Source organism: Rhinatrema bivittatum, chromosome 7, assembly GCF_901001135.1.
Source record: "Rhinatrema bivittatum chromosome 7, aRhiBiv1.1, whole genome shotgun sequence".
Lineage (NCBI taxonomy): Eukaryota > Metazoa > Chordata > Amphibia > Gymnophiona > Rhinatrematidae > Rhinatrema > Rhinatrema bivittatum.
In genome coordinates, this window is record NC_042621.1 from 186,268,482 (window position 1) to 186,291,620 (window position 23,139).

General features: G+C 43.9%; 1 protein-coding gene across 2 annotated transcripts in view; it reads right to left on the bottom strand.

Moving 5' to 3' along the window:
- WDFY4 (WDFY family member 4) overlaps positions 1-23,139 on the bottom strand; it is a 746,928-nt gene that overhangs the window by 452,763 nt on the left and 271,026 nt on the right. For both annotated transcript variants that reach the window (XM_029609624.1, XM_029609625.1), the window contains 3 exons: positions 20,112-20,273; positions 19,638-19,832; positions 13,614-13,740 (listed from right to left, as the gene is read on the bottom strand). In XM_029609624.1, the coding sequence (XP_029465484.1) occupies positions 13,614-13,740; positions 19,638-19,832; positions 20,112-20,273 (484 nt within the window). The remainder of the gene's footprint in view (positions 1-13,613; positions 13,741-19,637; positions 19,833-20,111; positions 20,274-23,139) is intronic.

Below are 23,139 nucleotides of genomic sequence, written 5' to 3' on the forward strand. Positions count from 1 at the left end.
GAAGGATCATCACCGACGGAGAGATGGTGGCCGGCTTGGTGGAGCCTGGGCCATGGCTATCAGTGATTGAGCTGCTGCCATAGATGGCAGCAGCTCAATCATTTCCTGCTGGCCGTGCCGCAGGTCTGCCAAGTTAGGCACCATCTGGACCACAGGAGGCTCTCCAGGTCAACTAGACCTGGAGAGCCATGACAGCATTCAGGCGCACCTGGATGGGTGACGGCCTGCTTTGCTCCTGTGGCCCTACCTCGAATGCTGTGCCAGCTTCCAGGAACCGGAAACCCGCTGCTGTTGCCACTGGTGTGAGCCAGTTGTCATCTATGACGATGACCTCCTCGGCCTCCATGGATGGTGAGGTGGGAGAAATGGGCGCTGGCAGGGCAAGTGGTGGTGGAATTGTCATGGGCGCTTCAGTGCGTGGTTGAGGAGGTGGTGGTGCCTCGCCGTCCTCCTCCTGTTCCTCCTTGGATGTGCTAGAGGTGTCTGAAATGAGAAATATCAAAGTGTTACTAAGATTCAACGGAGGGGAAAGGGTCCTGAAGGGCGGGTTGGAGGGAGTTATTTGTCAAGATTTATCAGTTGTACACAGTTGATATAGGCCGGCATTATTTCAGGTAATCCTTTAATAGCCATGAGTGATTATTATTTATAATTTACATTATTAAATATATAAGACACAAACTTCCTACAATATAGTGTTCAGTGCGCTTTACATGACCATTAAATTGTATTTGCTTTTTGTCTCGTGTTTCCTACTTCGATGTGAAACCAAAAACACATACCTTCCTGTGGCCCACGCTGGGCACATAGGGCCTGTACGTACTCCCAGTCCTTCCATCAGAGCCTCTGGGACCTCTTCTTCAAAGCCTTTACTTGGTGGGCGCCAAAAAAAATAAAACATTCAACAATGCAAGAAACTGATGAGTGGCTTGCTGCTCCCACCCAGTCATTAACTTGCCCCGCGGGTTTTAATAAAAAAGCATCAGCGATGAACAAATGTGATACAATTGGTCTATGCTAGGAAGCTTGATTTCCCACACTATTATTATTATTATTATTTACCCCCATGAACAATTTTGAAGTTCCTGGTGCAAAAGGTCAACTTCCTGGAGCAAAAGTTCTTAAACCACAATTGGCCATATTGACATCCAAAACTCTGCAGGGAGGCCAGTAGGAATGGACCCTATTATCATTTTTCCCAGTGGGAACACTGAGAGGAGAGGATCATCTTGCTGGTAGCTGAAAGGAATCAGTAAGTATTTGCTTGGGACATTGTCTTTTTTTAAAGTATTGGGGCAAAGTGAACTATTTGGGAATATTATTTAGTGTGTTTGTGCTTTTAATAGTCAGAAAAGCAGTGAATAAACAAGTTAGACTTTTTGTATTTTTAAATAGTCAGTCAATAAGGTAGCTAGTAAGCAGTAGGTAGTGTGTTTATTTTTAAAAGTCTGCAGAACTAAGTGTTCTGCAGACTTTTAAAGAGCTGAGTTTTTGTATTTAATACAAACTGAGTGTTTGTATATAAAAAAAAAAAATCCCCAAAAAGTAGCCAGAAGCTAGAAATAAGCTAGGAGCAGTATATACCTAAGTAAAAAGGTTGAAAAGTTCAGCTCAGTTACTCACCTTGGAAAGGTGTTGAGGTAGTGTGATTGGGTTTGAATAGGTACCAACATTTGTTAATCAAGAGAGCAGTAAGTCACTCTGGCTGACTAACTAAGTGTTAAGGTTGTGTGTTTGATTTGAATAGGTACTATTCTTTGTTAATCAGCACAGCACAGCAGTGAGACACCCAGGAAAACTAACTGAAGTGTAAATCTCCAAAGGGATTGTTTTGCACTAATTTACCTTAGAAGCACATTATAAATTAGAAGGGAAGAGCTCAGTAATCCACATTCCAGTGGGAACACTGAGAGGAGAGGATCACCTTGCTGTTGGCTGAAAGGAATCAGTAAGTTTTTGCTTGGGACATTGTCTTTTTTAAAAGTTTTGGGGCAAAGTGAAATATTTGGGAATATTAATTAGTGTGTTTGTGTGTTTGTGCTTTTAATAGTCAGAAAGGCAGTGAATAAACAAGTTGGACTGTTTGTATTTTTGAGTGGTCGGTCAGTGGGGTAGCTAGAAAGCAGTAGGTAGTGTGTTTATTTTTAAAAGTCTGCAGAACTGAGTGTTCTGCAGACTTTTAAAGAACTGAGTGTTTGTATTTAACACAAACTGAGTGTTTGTATGTAAAAAAAACAAAAAACACAAAAAACAAAAATCCCAAAAGGTGGCCAGAGGCTGGAAGTGGGCTGGGAGCAGTGTATGCCTAAGTGGGAGGGTTAAAGAGTTCAGCTCAGTTACTCACCTTGGAAAGGTGTTGAGGTGGTGTGATTGGGTTTGAGTGGGTGCCAACGTTTGTTGATCGGGAGAGCAGTGGGTCACTCTGGCTGACGAGCTGAAGTTAGACTGTTTGTATTTCCCAACCCTCCCACCCCTCGCCCACCGACCCCTAGCTCATCCTTTAATTTATAGGCAGGTGCCACTTTCACCAAAAAAAAAAAAATCAACAAAAACTTTATTGAGAATTCAATCAGAGCCCGGTAGGCTACTACCAGACATATAGTGAATTAACTAATATATTTAAAGGACGTTAGACACATTCCTACTCCCATAGCAACCTAAAACTTAACTAGGAACTGATCAAAATTGAGATGAAGGCAGCAGTCCAGCAGCAAGAGGGGGGCTTCCCAGTCTTTTGCATCAAGTGTCACATGTATGACTTTTTACCCACCGGTGAGAAGTTGTACATGTGCATGCGATGCAAAGAGCTCCTGGCTCTCAGAGAACGAGTCCGATCTCTGAAGGCTAGAGTGGCAGACCTGGAGGAGCTGAGGCAGACAGAGAGGTATATAGATGAGACCTTCAGGGACATAGTAGCCAAGTCCCAACTTCAGACAGGCAGCCCTGGTGCTGCCTTGGAGGAAGAAGGTCTCATGATGGGAGAGCATCAACTGGGTGCAGCAGGAAAGGATCCTGTAGCAAGCACCTGCTCTCCAGGTGATGCATTGCCCTTTCGCACTGAGGATATCTCCCCAAGGCCTACTGCCAAGGAGGGAAGGGTTAGGTAGGCCATCATAGTTGGTGATTCGATTATTAGGAATGTAGATAGCTGTTTGGCTCGTGGGCGTGAGGATCGCCTGGTAACATGCCTACCTGGTGCGAAGGTGGCGGACCTCACGCGTCACCTAGATAGGATTTTAGACAGTGCTGGGGAGGAGCCGGCTGTCGTGGTACATGTGGGCACCAATGACATAGGAAAATGTGGGAGGGAGGTTCTGGAAGCCAAATTTAGGCTCTTAGGTAGAAAGCTTAAATCCAGAACCTCCAGGGTTGCATTCTCTGAAATGCTCCCTGTTCCATGCGCAGGTCACCAGAGGCAGGCAGAGCTCCGGAGTCTCAATGCGTGGATGAGACGATGGTGCAAGGAAGAGGGATTCAGTTTTCTTAGGAACTGGGGAACCTTTTCGGGAAGGGGGAGTCTCTTCCAAAGGGATGGGCTCCACCTTAACCAGGGTGGAACCAGACTGCTGGCACTAACCTTTAAAAAGGAGATAGAGCAGCTTTTAAACTAGAACAAAGGGGAAAGCCAACAGTCGCTCAGCAGCACATGGTTCGGAGAGAGGTATCTTCAAAGGATACTAATGATGCATTAGAATTAGGGCATCCTGACAGTGAGGTTCCAATAATAAAAAAAGTAGTCCAAGTGCCTGTAACTAAAAACTCACCTGAGCTAAGAAATTCTAACTTATTCCTATCAATTAAAAAGCAGAATGAAAATACAAACAAAAAACAAACTTTGAAATGTTTGTATGCTAATGCCAGAAGTCTAAGAAGTAAGATGGGAGAATTAGAATGTATAGCATTGAATGATGACCTAGACTTAATTGGCATCTCAGAGACATGGTGGAAAGAGGATAACCAATGGGACAGTGCTATACCGGGGTACAAATTATATCGCAATAACAGAGAGGAGCACCCGGGAGGTGGTGTGGTACTTTTTGTGCAGGATGGCATAGAGTCCAACAGGATAAACATTCTACATGAGACTACATACAAAATTGAATCTTTATGGATAGAAATCCCTTGTGTGTCGGGGAAGACTATAGTGATAGGAGTATACTACCGTCCACCTGGTCAAGATGATGAGATGGACAGTGAAATGCTAAGAGAAATTAGGGAAGCTAACCAAATTGGTAGTGCGGTAATAGTGGTCATTGTTAAAAAATACCATTCTAGAAGCACAGTCCAGATGTATTCCACACATTAAGAAAGGTGGAAAGAAGGCAAAACGATTACCGGCATGGTTAAAAGGGGAGGTGAAAGAAGCTATTTTAGCAAAAAGATCTTCATTCAAAAATTGGAAGAAGGATCCAACAGAAGAAAATAGGATAAAGCATAAACATTGGCAAGCTCAATGTAAGACATTGATAAGACAAGCTAAGAGAGAATTTGAAAAGAAGTTGGCCATAGAGGCAAAAACTCATAGTAAAAACTTTTTTAAATATATCCGAAGCAGAAAGCCTGTGAGGGAGTCAGTTGGACCGTTAGATGATCGAGGGGTTAAAGGGGCACTTAGAGAAGATAAGGCCATCGCGGAAAGATTAAATTATTTCTTTGCTTCGGTATTTACTGAAGAGGATGTTGGGGAGGTACCCGTACCGGAGAAGATTTTCATGGGTAACTAGCTGTACCCGGCCACGCGTTGCAGTGGCAGAGCCAGGTTAAGTGGAAAAGAAAGAAAAAGAGAATGGGGATAAACACCCCCTCCCCCCCCCCCGAACATGGACGCAAGAACATCCCCACGCCCCCACCCTGCAGGCCCGCCGATACCTGTCAAAAATGGTAGTCGGTGGAGCGGGCGTTCGTTCCGGCATGGAAGTATTAGCGCCGGGCCCTTGGCAGCCAGCACTGAAACTGTCTCCGACGGCTATTAGAACTTACTCTGTCAGTGGGGTGGAGCAATGGGAGCGGTCATCTCGCTCAGATAGTAAGGGCGAAGGTGCGCCAGTTGCCAGTTCAGAAAATGGCATCGACGGGCCCTCACCCTTACTATGTCACATGGGCTTCTGCCGCCATTGGCGTTCCCGAGTGTCCTAGTAAGGGAAAGAGCCATCGGCGCCATTTTGATTGCTGGCAGCCGACGGCCGTAGTGTATGCGATATGTCACGGAGCGGTGTTGCCCCCCCCCCCCCGCTGGAGCAGCCCGAACTATTCTGCCATTTTGCGTGCGTTCTGAGGGTGTGGGCAGTAAGTAGAAAAGTCATGGGTGTGGGGGGTGTGAGGAGGGTGTTTTAGTGTGAGTTCATAGGATGTGGGAATAGCAAACATTTGGCATGTGAGTGGCCTCCTGGTGTAGCATGCTTGAATTTTGTGGGTTTTTGTGTGTTTTGGGAGGGTGTGTGAAGTAAGTACAATTGGCATGTGTGCGGGGGGGGGGGGGGGTGAGGAGGGTGGATTTGGGTCTGGTCGGAGGGTGTGTGAATCCCAAACATTGGTCACGTGTGTGTGGGGTGTGAGCGTTTGTGCAAGATGCAAGACCTTGCGCTTACGTCCAGCAGATGTCGCTGTTTTGTGGAACCAAATTTTAAAACTTTTTTACCAGCCCCCGGTGTGACATATATGTAACATAAGTGTAGAAGAACCTTGCCGTATGTGAGGTGAAGCTTGTGTCCAAATTTGAAAGCAATCGGTTCACGCGTTGCTGTGGCTGAGCCTGGTTAAGTTGAAAAAACAGAACAGAGCATTAAAGGTAACAGTTTGTGTGTTTTTTTATTTTTTTGTACCCCAAATGAATAGCACCAGCAAAGAATAGTTTAAATATGCAAGCACACCTTCCTGCCCCCCCCCCCCCCCAATCCGGCGAAATAGAGCAACCCACGCAACAGCCCCCCTCTCGGGAGATGTGGAGAATGAGTGCCCCCCCCCCTGTGAAAAACGCATGGCAGAAAATAAGAACGGTCCCCCACCGTGCTCCTCCCCGGCTACCTGTGTAAACTGCCAGCCGGTGGCGAGGGTGTGAGCTAGGGTTTGTTCCGCCGGCTGCCATGTCACAAAACTTCACCGGTGAAAGTGGTGCGTCATGATTCCTGACCTAGTAAGGGCAAATGTCCACTGAGGATATGGCGCCGACGGGCTCTTGCCCTTACTATGTCACATGGTGTACCGACATCATTGCTGTCTCCGTATAGCATAGTAAGGGCAAGGTCCGCCGGCACCATTTTGGTTGCTGGCATCCGACGGCCCAACTGAATGCGATGTGTCCCGGACCGTTCCTGTGGTGCTGGCGGAGAAGCACGGACTTGTTTCAGGTGTAGTGTGTGATCGGAGTGCAGTGCGTGGGTGGGTGGAAGAGGGTACTTTAATTTAAAATCGGAGGGTGTGTGAAATGCGTGGCTTCCCAATGTAGCAGCCAGGAATTCGTGTTTTGGTGTGTTTTGGGAGGGTGGGTGAAGTAAGTGACATTGGCAGGCATGTGGGTGGGGGTGTGTGGTGTGATGAGTGTGGATTTCTGTGTGTTATGAGGGAGTGTGAATGAAAGACAATAGTCCTGTTTGGGGGTGGGGTGTGGTGTGTGAGTGTGTGTGAAAGGTGTAAGAGGTTGCGTTTGCGCTGACGGCCACCAGATGTCGCTGTTTTGTGTAAGCAATTTTTAAACTTGTATTACCTGTCACAGGTGTGACCTATATGTAATGTAAGTGTATAAGATCCTTCCCGTATGGGAAGTGAATGTTGTGTGCAAATTTGAACGCATTCGGTTAAGTGGTTGGTGAGATTAGCGACGACGTACAAACTATTTAACATTTTTATTTATATAGATGATTCAGATGGAGTGAATCAAATCACGGTGAACCTAGAAGATGTGGTAGACCTGATTGACAAACTGAAGAGTAGTAAATCACCTGGACCGGGTGGTATACACCCCAGAGTTCTGAAGGAACTAAAAAATGAAATTTCAGACCTATTAGTAAAAATGTGTAACCTATCATTAAAATCATCCATTGTACCTGAAGACTGGAGGATAGTTAATGTATCCCCAATATTTAAAAAGGGCTCCAGGGGTTATCCAGGAAATTACAGACCAGTTAGCCTGACTTCAGTGCCAGGAGAAATAGTGGAAAGTGTTCTAAACATCAAAATCACAGAACATATAGAAAGACATAGTTTAATGGAACAAAGTCAACATGGCTTTACCCAAGGCAAGTCTTGCCTCACAAATCTGCTTCACTTTTTTGAAGGAGTTAATAAACATGTGGATAAAGGTGAACCGGTAGATGTAGTATACTTGGATTTTCAGAAGGCGTTTGACAAAGTTCCTCATGAGAGGCTTCTAGGAAAAGTTAAAAGTCATGGGATAGGTGGCGATGTCCTTTCCTGGATTGCAAACGGGCTAAAAGACAGGAAACAGAGAGTAGGATTAAATGGACAATTTTCTCAGTGGAAGGGAGTGGACAGTGGAGTGCCTCAGGGATCTGTATTGGGACCCTTACTTTTCAATATATTTATAAACAAGCCGTTAAGCCCGTCACAACGGGCTACATTACATTTTTGTTTTCGGTCCATTTTCGAAAACAGCACCCTCCTACACTTTTTCTCCCTCATTCCCCCTTCCCCTCCGTCACTCACCCCCTTCCCACCCCTCAGTCTTACTCACTCTCTGTCTCCCACTGCCTCCTTCCCCTCACTCTCACCTCCCTCCCCTTCCTTCAGTCACTCCCACCTCTCTCCCCTTCCCTCAGTCACTCCCCACCCTGTCTCAATCCCATCCCCTCTCCCTCAGCCCTCCTCCTCTCCCTTTTTCTCTGCTCAACTTCTTACCCTTCCACTTACTCACATCCCTGTCTCTCACCTCTCCCTCATTCTCCCTCTCCCCTCACTCTTCCCCACCCCTCCCTCCTCTCAGTCCCTCCCTCCCTCCCACTCAGTCCCTCCCCCTCCCACTCAGTTCCTCCCTCCCCCTCACTCAGTCCCTCTCCCTCCCTCCCCCCTCTCAGTCCCTCCCTCCCCCTCACTCAGTCCCTCCCACTCCTTCCCTCCCTCCCTCTCACTCAGTCCCTCCCTCTCTCTCCTCCCTCCCTCGCTACTGGCCGCCGCTGCTCCTCGTCATTCGCTGCCGTCGCTGCCGCCGCCGCTGCCACCCGCCGCCATCGCCGCCGCCGCTGCCACCCGCCGCCATTGCCGCTGCCGCTGCCACCCGACGCCACCGCCATCGCCGCTGCCGCTGCCACCCGATGCCGCCGCCATCGCCGCTGCCACCCGACGCCGCCATGTTTTTTGTTTTTTTACGCTGGCTAAGACCGACGTCCTTGCCCGCACATGCGCAGTAGAGCTGTGCTCTACTGCGCATTTGCGGGCCGTCGGTCAGAGCCCATTTATAAGGTAGATGATCTGGAAAGAAATACGACGAGTGAGATAATCAAATTTGCAGATGACACAAAATTGTTCAGAGTAGTTAAATCACAAGCAGATTGTGATAAATTGCAGGAAGACCTTGTGAGACTGGAAAATTGGGAATCCAAATGGCAGATGAAATTTAATGTGGATAAGTGCAAGGTGATGCATATAGGGAAAAATAACCCATGCTACAGTTATACAATGTTGGGTTCCATATTATGTGCTACAACCCAAGAAAGAGATCTAGGCATCATAGTGGATAACACATTGAAATCGTCGGTTCAGTGTGCTGCGGCAGTCAAAAAAGCAAACAGAATGTTGGGAATTATTAGAAAGGGAATGGTGAATAAAACAGAAAATATCATAATGCCTCTGTATCGCTCCATGGTGAGACTGCACCTTGAATACTGTGTACAATTTTGGTCACCGCATCTCAAAAAAGATATAATTGCGATGGAGAAGGTACAGAGAAGGGCTACCAAAATGATAGGGGGAATGGAACAGCTCCCCTATGAGGAAAGACTAAAGAGGTTAGGACTTTTCAGCTTGGAGAAGAGACGGCTGAGGGGGGATATTATAGAGGTGTTTAAAATCATGGGAGGTCTAGAACGGGTAGATGTGAATCGGCTATTTACTCTTTCTGATAATAGAAAGACTAGGGGGCACTCCATGAAGTTAGCATGTGGCACATTTAAAACTAATCGGAGGAAGTTCTTTTTTACTCAACTCACAATTAAACTCTGGAATTTGTTGCCAGAGGATGTGGTTAGTGCAGTTAGTGTAACTGTGTTTAAAAAAAGATTGGATAAGTTCTTGGAGGAGAAGTCTATTACCTGCTATTAAGTTCACTTAGAGAATAGCCACTGCCATTAGCAACGGTAACATGGAATAGACTTAGTTTTGGGGTACTTGCCAGGTTCTTATGACCTGGATTGGCCACTGTTGGAGACAGGATGCTGGGCTTGATGGACCCTTGGTCTGACCCAGTATGGCATGTTCTTATGTTCCCAACTTACCTCCCTGGGGAAGGAAGCCTGAGCATTAAAGCTCGCCCTGAGGCAGGCCTCATCCGCCCGATCCTGATCCCGCCGGCACCCAGGGTAAAAATAGAAATGCCTCTCATCCTTGATTATTAGTTCAGCAAGGATCCAGATATCCCCTTCCTTAAAATTGGAGAGCCTCCCATGTGGCATCTTTCAGTTTTAGAAGGCATCATACAAAATGGATGTCTGGGTATGGCCACAGGGGATGGATGTCCATGATTATGATCATGCGCACAAAAGACCACTTCTGCTTGGACGTCCTTTGGCTGCATCACAACCCTAAACGGACACCCAAAACTCTGATTTGGTCTCTCAGACGCCCAAGGCCGTAGCCTTTCCAAGGCGTCCATGCTTTGGTTGGCCTTGGCCGTCCGTTGTCTAGGGAACACAGACCCTTCATAGGTTTCCCAAAGCATGGACACTTTGAAAAGCCCTAGACCTTGGGCGTCCATTATCTAGGCTGCATCGGCAAGGTGTCCATGAATGGTTCGGGTGTCCTAGACAACGGACGCACAAGGCTGCTTGAAGCAAGGAGATGTGAAAGGCCTTGGCTTTGGGCGTCCATTATCTAGGCCGCACGGGTAAGGCATATAAGCATTTCTTCACTGACTTTGCATTTTCTTCTTAGCCATTAGGATTGGTTTATTTTTAAGATTGTAATTTCCTATTAAACGTTTAAAATGTCATAAATAAATAAAGACCCTCAGTCGGGTAAGGCATCCATGTTTTGGGTGTCCATGAAGGGTCCACACGTCCTAGACAGTGGATGCACAAGGACACCCAAAACTTTGATTTGGCCCCTCAGACGCCCAAGACCATGGCCTTTCCATGGCATCCATGCTTTGGGCGGCCTTGGCCACCCATTCTCTAGAGCACGTGGACCTTTCAAGGCCACCCAAAGCATTGATGCTTTGGAAAGGTCTTGGCCTTGGGCGTTCATTATATAAGTCGCATGGGAGGAGGAGGAATAGCCTAGTGGTTAGAGCAGTAGACTATGAACCAGGAGACCAGGGTTCAAGTCCTGCTGTCGCTCATTGTGACCTTGGGAAAGTCACTTTACCCTCCATTGCCTCAGGTACAAAACTTAAATTGTAAGCCCTCTGCAGATAGGGAAATACCTACAGAACCTGAATGTAAACCAGTGTGATATTCTCAATTGAGACTGAATGTCGGTTAAAAAATATATTATTATAATAATATCCACACTTTGGATGTCCGTAAAGGGTCCACAAGACCTAGAAAGGCTTGAGGCAGCTCTTGGAGAAGTTGGCTATCCAGCCGAGTGAGGAGAAAACAGACAAAACTCGGTTGACTGCTATCACGCACTGGTCCTCTGACTTCGCTCAAACGAGCCAGTTGTCCAAGCATGGATGGACCAGGACTCCCTCCCGCCAGAGGAAGGCTGCCACCACCACCAACACTTTGGTAAATGTGCAGCGTGGTGGCAAGACCGAATGGGAGCACCCGAAACTGACAGTGTCTGCCCAGAATGCTGAAATGAAGGAACCTTTGGTGTTCTCGCCGAATCAGTAAAGTGGGGAACCTTGAGGGCCCTGTGGACCCTCTTGGGATCCAGGATTGGTCGGAAGGATCCATTTTTTTTTGTTTGTTTGTTTTGTCTTTGTTTTGGTTTGTTTTTTTTTTTTTTGGAACGACAAAGTAGATGGAATACTGGCCGGATCCCTGCTCTTGTTGGGGAACCGGGACTATGGCTTCGAGAGATACAAGTCTGTCGAGTGTCTGGCACACCACCGGAAGCCTCCGCGGTCCGCAGGAAGAGGTTAAGTAGAGGTCCAGGATATCTCGAACCAACTGGAAAGCGTAACCTCTCCCGATCACCTCGAGGACCCACTAATCCGAAGTAATCTTGACCCATTCCTCAAGAAATAGGGACAGCCGACCACCTAAGTCTAGAACGGAGGAATGGACTGGCCTCATCTCAGAGCAAGGGCTTGGAGGCGGAGCTTTGGTGGGTGGTGTCACGGGAGGGTCGCTGGTCTCAAAAGAACTGGGGCCATGCTTGACCCCTAGTGGAGGTATTGTGCTGAAACTCCTCGGGGCCTGGTATATCTGCACAGGCCCCGGAAGCAGGAGCGAAACAAAATAAGTGACCTGGACTGTTTGGGGCGGTCCTCCGGCAGCTTATGCACCTTGTTGTCTGCCAAGGATTGAATAAGTTGTTCCAGGTCCTGTCCAAAAAAGCAACTTACCCTTGGAGAGGGGAGTGCCCAAATGCGCTTTAGAAGAGGAGTCCGCAGCCCAATTCATCAGCCAGAGAGGGACCCAAGGGCCGAAACCTGTACCCTCAAGAATGTTACTTACCAAGCAGCCAGCCACCACCGTCTCCCTATGGGAAATGGGTTCCAAGCGATGAATGTGCAAGAATGCAGGAATCATGGCAGCTCCCAGAAAATCTTTCCACTACATTAAGGATTAGAAGGTGCGCATCATATACAACTTGCACATTCATTGAATTGAATCGTTTGTGGTTACAGAAAGAACTCTCCTCTTCCGTCTTCGGAGTCAATGCAATATGGGTGCAGTCTATGCACCCAACACATTCAACATTCCAGCAATTGCCATGAACACATGGTAGATCTCCTGAAGTTGAACTGGGTCCTCAGGAAACAATGTATTTCTTCATCTGCTTCATCACTGCCTTCAAACCTGTGCGAAATGCCATGAGACCATCCTCACAATACCAACTGGATTTTGAAAACTTCCTGTGGCGAAAAAATGTAAAGCGCCCAGGCACAGCATGGTTGCAATAGGCCACGGGGTCCAGGTCACTGTGCAGGTCTTCGTAATGGGCTAAAATTGCCCACAAGCTGAACCGGTATCTTTGCAACACATCATGCTCGGGCAACCCAAGCAGAGTTTTCCATGGGCGAATGATATGTTGCCGGCATGCTCTATGGATAGCTTTGGCCTATATGAAAAGCAAAAGAACATAAGACATACTATACTGGGTTCAATCAAGGGTCCATCAAGTAGAGCTTTAGCCTATCAAGTCTCAAATATTTTGCAATTCAAGATAGCATATATGTAGGAATAGCTATTGTCCACTAATCCATGGAAGGATAAAGGAACAGGTCAGCATAAATTGATTAGACATCCATGTACAGGTCCATTCCCTCCCTTCATGGATGTCCCGGATTTTGATTTGGCCTTCAGCGTCCATTTCTGGGCCCTTAAGACATCCGGAATGGGCATCCCTAATCTAGTCGCATGGATGCCTTGGAAAGGTCAAGCTCTTCAGCTTCTATTTCTGGGCCCTTAAGATGTCCGGAATGGGAGCCTGTAATCTAGATCACATGAATGTCTCAGAAAGGTCGAGTCCTTCGGCGTACATTTCTGACCCTAAGGACGTCCGGAATGGGCATCCGTAATCTATGTTACATGGATGCCTCGGAAAGTCCGAGGCCTTGGGCGTCCGTTTTGAGTCCTTTACAGAAGCCCATAACGGACTCCCAATTCTTGCTTACCTGTTCATGTACTGGCACAGGGTTCTCTGATCCTTCGTTTGTCTGAGCAATCACTCTCCTTTGCCTGGCATTCCTTATTCTTGCTTTCATATACCAGAGAAAAGTCACCAGGACAAAAAAGTGCAGAAAATCCATTTGATATAATAGGAATCACACAAAAGCTTTCCTGATACATCCACTACTAATAGCGCTACCACACTAATGCCTGGGACAGGGTAGGCATTAAATTCTACATGTAAAAAAGCTTGTTATGGACACACTAGTTTTGGGCACGTTACTGGGTCGGGATACTAATTAATCTAGTCATTAACATACAATATACTTGCAATCGGCGCTATTGCCTCCACGCTGATTAGCACATGCATTATGGATGCACTAATGCATGTATTGGATAGGACGTCCATCTAACGCATCTGAAATGTGCATGCAAACCATGTTGACCGGCACACTGGCTGGAGCACCTAATATTGGATCAGCCTGAAAGTGATCCAAAATAGAATCTGAAAGGAATAGCAGCAAGGCTACCCAACATTAATTAACTGTGCACTGCTTGTCAGCTAAGTCTTCTGCTCTAATAGTCAGTATACGTTTTTCACAATTTCTGCCAAATATCATAAGAACTTTGAGAGGAAAGGACCTGAAGTTCACCACTCACCTTTTGATCCTGCAGAAATCATCTTACTGTCATCATGATTAATAACATGGAAAATATCAATTGCAGACAGCAGAATTTCTGTTTGGAAATTCTTCTTCTGTTCATAAGTGGTGTCCTCTACAGAAACCTGCCATATACACAAGACCAATGATCAGTGCAGCATTTTATACAAAGAATCAGTCTATAATAAAACTCATGTAAAGTGACAATATGAAAATATTTACAGTCCAAGATAAAACATGTCATCTCATAAAACATTTCTTAAAACTCCTATAATATTTTAAGAATCCCAATAGAGACAACAGCCTATATGAGCCAAAGTGTGCATTCTATCAACTGAAAGTTTTGCCCATCTCGCTCTTACTAGATCAGAACCAATAACAAGAGCAAATTCTTGGGTCCAAAGACAGAAAAACATGTCAAATTGCTCAGCAAATGTATCTGCTTGAGTTGACTATGACCCCAGAAATTGTGTATACTAGCAAAATTCTAACTCTATTACAGAAGGTCTACAAAACATCTGTTGGAAACTAGATCCTCTTCATAACAAAGCATAATTGTAAACTATTAAATATTCTGACAATCAGTAGAGATTCTTAACAAGCATATAAAAATATCCATAGTTACATGGCTAATCAGCTGACTGAGGGTCTTTATTTATTTATGACATTTTAAACGTTTAATAGGAAATTACAATCCTAAAAATAAACCAATCATAATGGCAAAGAAGAAAATGCAAAGTCAGAGAAGAAATGCTTATATGCCATTCTGAAATTCAATGCCACAATTAGGAAGATGAGAAAGTCAAAGGAAATACATCTCAAAATGGAAAAAGAAAGCAAAGCATTCCCTTAATGTGGAATTCTCTACCGTTAGAGGTGAAGCTAAAAATAATTACTTGAAATTCAGGAAGGATATGAAGACCTGGCTGTTTAAGCAGGCTTTTATAGATTTTAAGAATGAATTGGTTTAAAGCATTTGAGCTGATTTTATTGGATTCACTGTTTTATGGATGTTTTATACAGGGAGGATATGCTTTGTTTTAGGTCAATTTTATTATTTTTTTAATTATTTTTTTTTATTGTACACTGTTTTGATCTATATTGGAATAACAGTATATAAAATAAATAAAATCTAAAATTAATCTATAATACATTTCATTCTTTGTCTAGTAAAGAAGATATACCTATCCTACCTTCTGATCTTCCATCTACAAACTTATAAAGTTGGGATGGATCAAAAAAATTATAAGCAACCCCTTCATATTTAATTACATATTTTGCAGAGAACTTTAAGGAAATGTCTGCACCCAACTCAATTTAATATTGTTTAAGGAACAAAAATGCTTTCTGCCTCTTTTGAGTTTTTCAACTTAAATCTAGATATACCTAATCATAGCATCATAAACCATCTTGTCCTTTTTTATGATAAAAGCACTTAATGTTGCACGTCCCGGCTGCGTTGGGGCCGCAACCGGGCCTGCTCACCTAGCGCTTCCAGTCTATCAGCTCCAGTTCCCCCTCACTCATAGCCACCACCAGTGCCTCTCGTCCACGGCACCCCCCGGGCGTCTCCAGGCCTATCGAGGCCTTCTGTCTTGCAATGTTCCTCACGTCGAGGCTCAGCGTCCTCCACAGCGTCGGCCCCGCTCCTAGGCACGTGCACGTGGACCACGCGGCCATTTAAAGGGCCCAGCGCGGGAAGCCAGTCCGCGGCGCCCGCTGATGACCTCACATGATATCAGTATAAAAGGCAAGGCCCAGTCCCCAGAGCCTTGCCTTGGCAATCTGGTCGACACCGTTGGTGTATTAGTTTGCCTCGTGTGCTCCAGTGTTCTCTCGTTCCAGTGTCTCCTTGTTCCAGCATCTCCTCGCTCCCTGTGTCTCCAAGAGTTCCTGTATCCTTCTCAGGTAGTATCTCTTTGGACTGACCTCTGGTACTGACCTCTGCCTGCCTGACCATTCTCCTGTCTGCCGCCTGGAACTGACCACTGCCTGCATGATCATTCTCATCTGCTGCCTGGAACTGACCACTGCTTGCCTGACCATTCTCTTGCCTACCGCCTGGAACTGTCCACAGCCTGCCTGACCATTCTCCTGTCTGCCGCCTGGAACTGACTCTGGTATTGACCCTTGATTTGGCTGACTATTCCTGGACTGATACTCTGGCTATGACCCTTGCGCTTCACTCGGACACTCTCTTCTGGCCTACTGTGACTACCAGACCAACCTGCTTGGAAACTAACCTCGGCTTCCACTTGACTAGACCCGCAGGTGCTGCCTGCCTTGCCCGGAGAACCTCCCTGAACTGCTACTTCCCTGAGGTCTCCGGAGCTTCCAGTTCAGGTCTAGTCCATCCATTCTGCATCAGCCACGCACCCTTGCTCGTGGTGGGCACACCCCTCCGCTATCTCTCCGGGAGACAACCAGAGGCCCACCTAAGTCCAGGCAGTCTGGGTACCCAAGGGCTCAACCTGCAGAAACCCTGGACTGTTATTGGTGAAGCTCCAGTTAGCCTCTGTCTCCTTGTGTACTCCGCCTCCTGGTGGCAGGCGCTCTCTGGGTCTGACCAGAGGGCTGTACCAATCCTGCACCAGGCCAAGGGTCCACCTCCAGCGCAACACTTAAGGGCCCAGTTTCTAACAGTTTCTAAAGCAAAAGCCATGAGAAAGGTTGCCCTTGTAATTGATAAATCCTGGGAAGATTCTAACATGGCAATTAGCTATAAATGGTAGGGATGTACAGCAGGGACGGATACGTTCGATTCGATATTCGTATTCGTCGGGACCCAAATCCATTACATCCGTTTTCGGGGGACCCCGATTCATCCATTAGTTACGTATGGTATTCTTTTCCCATTAAAGTTAAAAAAAAAAAAACATCCCAACCCTTTAAATTTAATTAACTACAACCCCCCACCCTCCTGACCCCCCCAAGACTTGCCAAACGTCCCTGGTGGTCCAGCGGGGGTCCTCGAGCTTTCTCCTGCACTTGGGCTGTCGGCTGCCGGTATTCAAATGGCGCAGATAGCCTTTGCCCTTACTATGTCACAGGGGCTATCGGTGCCATTGGTCGGTCCCTGTCACATGGTAGGAGCAATGGACGGCCGGCGCCATCTTGTGCTCCTATCATGTGACAGGGGCCAACCAATGGCACCAGTAGGCCCGAATGCAACAGATCGCTCCAGGACCCCCACTGGACCACCAGGGACTTTTGGCAAGTCTTGAGGGAGACTCCTGACCCTCCCCAAGACTTGCCAAAAGTCCCTGGACGATTCGGGGTCCCCCGAAAACAGATGTAACGGATTTGGGTCCCGACAAATACGAATACCGAATCGAACGTATACGTCCCCCTCAAGACTTGCCAGAAGTCCCTGGTGGTCTAGGGCCTCCTGCAGCCCTGGTTGGTCCTTCTCAGGCCTGGTGCTGAAGCCTAGGTAAGGGCCAGGTATTGCATAGAGGCCAGGGCTAGAGACAGAAGCCACTCTCTCTGAAAAGTTGCCCGGGTTGAAAAACTCCTACTCTGGCCACCATGTATCCTATTACTGGATCTGCTGAAAATGGGCAGGAGTGAAGCCCTGTCTCTCCTGTCAGGGTCACAGTGTTATAAAAGTGGTATCATCTTCCTGGAAGATGTAGGTAGCCAGATTTTGATGTGTAGCCACAGAAATGCACAGACATATAGAAAAATGGCACTGGTGGACATATAGAAAATTGACCCTTGATTTGGCTGACTATTCCTGGACTGATACTCTGGCTCTGACCCTTGCGCTTCACTCGTACACTCTCTTCTGGCCTACTGTGACTACCAGACCAACCTGCTTGGAAACTAACCACGGCTTCCACTTGACTAGACCCGCAGGTGCTGCCTGCCTTGCCCGGAGAACCTCAGGGAGGTTCTCCGGGCATGCCATTCAGTTCCTGCAAATGACATGCTACGTGGCTCAGTATAAACAAAAAAAGTGTAAAACACAAGTACAATAAAAATCTATAAAATAAAAAATGTGATATTACTTTGCCACTGTCCTCCAAGTGGATGGAGCCATTTTCAAAGGGCTAGAACCTGAGCAGGAGTAACTGGGCCTCTCTCCTGACTGTTTTCAGTGGATCTAGGAAGAAGGTAAGTGGGGGCTGAGGAGGAACTCTCTAGCACTGACAATTTTACAAACTGTGAAGGCCTTAGCCCCAGCTATGGCTTAAGCCTCAGCACAAGGCCTAGGCCTCAGCACCAAGCCTGTCTTAGTGCTAGACCCTGGAATAAGTCCTGGGCAGGTTTATCACCAGGAAAACCCAGCCAGGGCCACCAGAGGCTTGTTTTTTTAAATGCCATAAATACGAAAATACCCAAAAATATTTGGTTATTTTCATAGAAGGATATTTTTGGTTCATTCCACACAGAATAAATAAAAAATGGCCTCATTCATTGCATTTTTTACATGCATTAAAACTGAATGCACATCCCTTTTTCTTTAAGCTTCTGCAGGCTCACAGACTGAATGGACAAAAGTTTATCTTGAGAAAGCAATTTTAGAGAGGTCTCTTTAGAAAATCTGCAAAGTTTAGTAGCACATTCAGTGACAGAAGCCTTCATCTGAGAGACCAGTTCCCAAACTTTACCCAAATAAATATTCTAGAGGCTCAGACAGGGGTGTAAGAACATAAGTAACAGGAACTGGTATCTGAATACCAGAGACAGCCAAGACAGATGAAATTTCCTCTCTTCTGGTATCACATTGTTTCCCCCTACCTCCAAAGGGCTCACATTTCCACTGGTCTCTCTTGATAACTGCTTCCAGAGTACACTCACATCATTTTTTCCACATATTACTCAAATGCAGTATATTCTATACTTAATGTTGTCTTCTCTACCATGTCATTCAGCACATGTCTTTGTTTCTGAGGAATTTTCACTGGCCATACCGCCACATGCAGAGGAGAGAGTCTTCGACCCTCGGAGCTCAAGGAGGCCTTGAGGGAGGAAGTACCATAATGAATTTGATCTTCCTTAATTTTACTAGCAGAAACAACCAAAGGCTCCAAGCTGCATTCACTGGGAGACAAGATGTCAATTAGACCCACCACAGGTGAGGAGGCAACAGGGTAGATTTTTTTAGCATTAACTTAACCATAGCTAATACTAGAAAAAAAATGCCTGCATGGGTCAGGTCTCATAGAGTTCCCAAATGCAGCAGTTGTCTTTTCAGCCATCTTGACTCTTCCTCCCAAATAAATTCCTAATTCCTCCCCCCTAGCCCCACTCCACAGCTTATTTGGGGTCTGATTTACTAAGCTTTTTTGCCATTCTATGCTGCAAAGAATTGTGGTTGCCAAGTTAGTCTACTTGGGTATGTAGGATTCAGGGTAAACAGACTAGCTGTTGGCAAACGGTTTTATTTATTTATTTATTTATTTATTTATTTATTTAACAGTTTTATATACCGAAATTCATGTAGCAATGTTACATATCATTTCGGTTTACATTATAACATTAAACACGCATGAAAGAATGCGATTACATCGAACAGGGAGATAAAACTTGGATCAAGTAACTTGGGAATAAAGTACAATGAATACTAAACGGTAATGAACTAAATATATTTTAATGAACTAAATATATCTGTGACAAGCTTCGAGAATTATCTTCTCATTATTTATGGGAAAAAATCTTAGTTAATCAGGTCCTTAATCTTCAAACATTCAGTTCCTGCAAATGGCATGCTACGTGGCTCAGTATAAACAAAAAAAGTGTAAAACACAAGTAGAATAAAAATCCATAATTTAATTTCATTTTGAAATATTGTTAAAACATCAATCACTTAAGCTTTTGTATCATCATCCATGGATCTCAGTACCTTTTCATCATTGCTCACAAGCAATTATAAAGGCTTCTCTCATTATTGTATCTCTCCATTGCTGGTCAACTCTCTAACTCCATAACTCTCTTTAATTTACCCAATAAAATAAAATAATTGTAATTACTAAACACAACAGTAATTCAATTTTTAAAAAAAGGAATATAAACTGACCTCCAAAAGAAGTTCCAGAGGATGGCATTGTTTGTGCAAGGGAATGTTTATTAAACTGTCCATCAGAAGGATGCGTACGAAGTTACAAACTTGTTTCTTAGCTGGGTGAACATGCAGAGATGTAGCTGAATCATCACTACAGATTTTCCCAGCCACAGCTTGGCTCAGATCCTGGCAAATGGCTTCCTGTCCACTCTACAGAATTCAACACATTTGTACTGTCAACATACTTTGCTTACTTTTCTCCCCTGTTCACAATTCAAAAGATACAATGTAAACATATGCTAGAGAGGTATGGCCAGCTGGACTATGTTAATCCTACACAGATATCCCCTACAAGCAATGATTCATGGGGTCCATAACTGAAATACTTGATAATATAAAATAATTTTACTGTCACAATAAAAAAATGTATTGTCAGAATGTCCCAATGAAATATCATTGATTCATTAGTAGTAAATCAATTTATCATACCATATGTGTCCCAGAAGAAAAGATCACAGTGGTCAAAGTTTGTAGAAATTCCGTAGAAATCCAAACAGGATCACAGGGATAGCTGTGATATATTATACAGAAGAACTGTATCACACTGCCAGGGTAAGTAATTTCCCATGAGTCTTCAGTACCTGTGGCAGGCTAAACATAGTGAACACTGATAAATGAATCACTTCATCTTTCAGCACAATTTGCTTTCCTCTTGTACCATACTTTGCTCTTAAGACATATTTACAGAGACTTAAATACCCTCTGTAGGTTCTGAGCACAAGAAATTATTACTTGAATTATACAAACTTTGTTTATACAATATGTTACACAGCACTTTAGCAGTTTAACTCTTAGAACCTGACCTTCAACTTCCAAAATAAAGATTTTATGTAGCCTGAAATGCATTCCTTGGGATTTCGAGCTCCAATGAGAAGAAATATCTATGTATTTTACAAATAAATTAGAAAAAGCAAAACAATCAGAATCCATTACCACCAGGCATCAAGTTAAAAAAAAATATACAACTTGGGGAAATCTTTGAAGTTTGTTGAAACTGAAAATAATGTAGGTGTGTAAAGAGAGGGAGCTATATTTGTAAACAGAATTAATTTTCCCCTCCAAAGACTGAAAGAATAAAAGATTTAAATTTATGGCATCCCCTCGTTTGTGTTTATGTATTTAGACTTAATGCTTTATATACAAAATGAACATACCAATATTAATTCATAAATGAAGATATTACTACCATGTTATACAACATAGTGTATCTATGTAACACTATTGTGATATCAGCAAGCAACATGCATCAATTATTTTGTGATTTCTGAAACTGATTACTCCAGAATAAACCAAGAACTGTTAATTACCCTAGAACAAACATCAGGCTCCATGAGTTGCACTGAGAAAACCTGATAAAGGAAACTGCTATTCAAAAATTTCTTCCTACATCTTGCATTTCTCACAAAAATGTTTCCTTCTTCCTAATAGGTCTAAACAAAGAACTAACTCTATGAGCCTGATTCATCGTCTTCCATTTTCTGTCTATGGGAAAAGATCTATGGGAAAAGGCTTTGATGTATCAGTTCTTAAGAAAATGAATCACCTTCCTTTTCTCTTCCACTTATTTACTTTCCAATCTCACTCTCTCATTAATTCCAGACATATGTCTGCATTTTCCTTCCCTCCACTGTCAACCTCCATCCTTTCATTCAATTCAATTTTAACAAGTATATTATATACATGAACCATTTTCCAGATCTGCTTATCTGAGTTGATTCCATATTCTTATCTAGAAAAAACAAACAAGTATTGTAAACTTCATATCTAGACTGTAGCATCCCTCTCAAATTCTAGTATCTTTGGCATGTCTTAGTAGTTAACTTATTATATTCAATTTACCCTAAAGAGTTTTCAATATGTACCTCCAAGAATCTTCTGGATTAAACTTAGAATCTACAGTGATATCCCCCTTATGTTATCTATTAAGACCCATACTTATATTTTTACAGTTCCTATAATGAAATACATATTCCCATATACTACTGTTACTACTAATATTGAGTATTTATATAGTTCTACTAGATGTATGTAGCACTATACAGATGCATAGAAGAGAAAGTCCCTGCTACATGGCACTCACAATCTAGTCAAGACAAACAAAACAAATAAAAACATTTGGGTTAAAATCAAAAAGGAATGCTAGTACATCAAATATCAACACAAATAAATTGAAGCTCTGTTACAACATATAAAAATTCTTTATGAAAGGAACAATAAGATACAAGAAGCATAAATGCTCAGTCATAAAAGGCAGAATATAAATCAGCCGTCTAATCTGTGGTAACAGTCCAGTGCATTAAGCTTTCTCATTGCTATGTGTTAGTGCCAACAAAATTTGAAATTGCTTATCAAACAATACACAACTTCACATAAGACACTATTCATGGTAGATGGTAATGTAGTACATCCTGGCATGATGTTCATCTAAAGTTCATTATAGAGGAAAAATTGTCAACATAATGACATTGGTAGTTTGCTGTATGCTAAAGAAACACAATTCAAACACCGGCCAGTGTTTCAGCATTCCCTACTTTAGAGGAGTTAGTAACAACAAGCACTTATCTATGATTGAACAGTGAAGAAAGCCAAGTAATTCTTCAGGATCCCGAAATGTTTTGGACCTTATTATTTACAGAGATTTTCTTCCTCGATGAATAGAATAATCTAAACCTTGCTCTCCTATTTCTGAGGTCATCTTGCATTGTCAAAAATGTCTTCCATTTCTGTGTTGTGACTTTATATTTGGGCCATGGTAGTCAAAATGTTCTTTCTTTCCGACAGTACAGTTGCTTGTTCCTTGATCTTTCCAGGATTCTAGTAGTAGAGTGTCTCTCAAGACAACTCACCATTAGTCTTCCATACTTTTTGTTGCTGGTGTTATGGGAAGACATTCCATGTGCTCTTTCAGTCTCAAAGTCCTTCATAATCTGAAATTCCAGTAGCTTTGGCAAATATGCTTCCACAAATTTACCTAATCTTTCATTCTCTCTGGAATCCTCCAAATTCTCAGATTGTTTCTCTGGCCCTACAATTTTCATCTTCAAGAACCTCTTTCAGTTCAGCAATGATTTTATTTAGTTTTTTCCATTTTTAGGTCACAAATTCTGAATAAACAGCTCAGTGTGCATTCTGAATTTGTTTGTGGAAGTGTCACAGTATCTTCCAAAAAAGGAAGTCTTTTTCTGCAGTTCATCCACTCACTTTTAAAATAAAGGGAATTGTGAGGTAAGGGAAACCCCTTCCATTTTAATTTCTTTAGTTATACCAGTAGTTTCTGTCATTGGTACTTTAGTATTTTAATGATCATGGAAAGGAAAGTTTCTGTTTCAATTTTATCAGTCGCCAATTTCTGTGGTAATGGAGATTTCTGTTTCAACCTTTTAATACTGTGTCATACAGCAAAAGTTAGACATTGGGATAAGAATTGGAAGAAACAGCAATTCTACTTGTAGAGTTT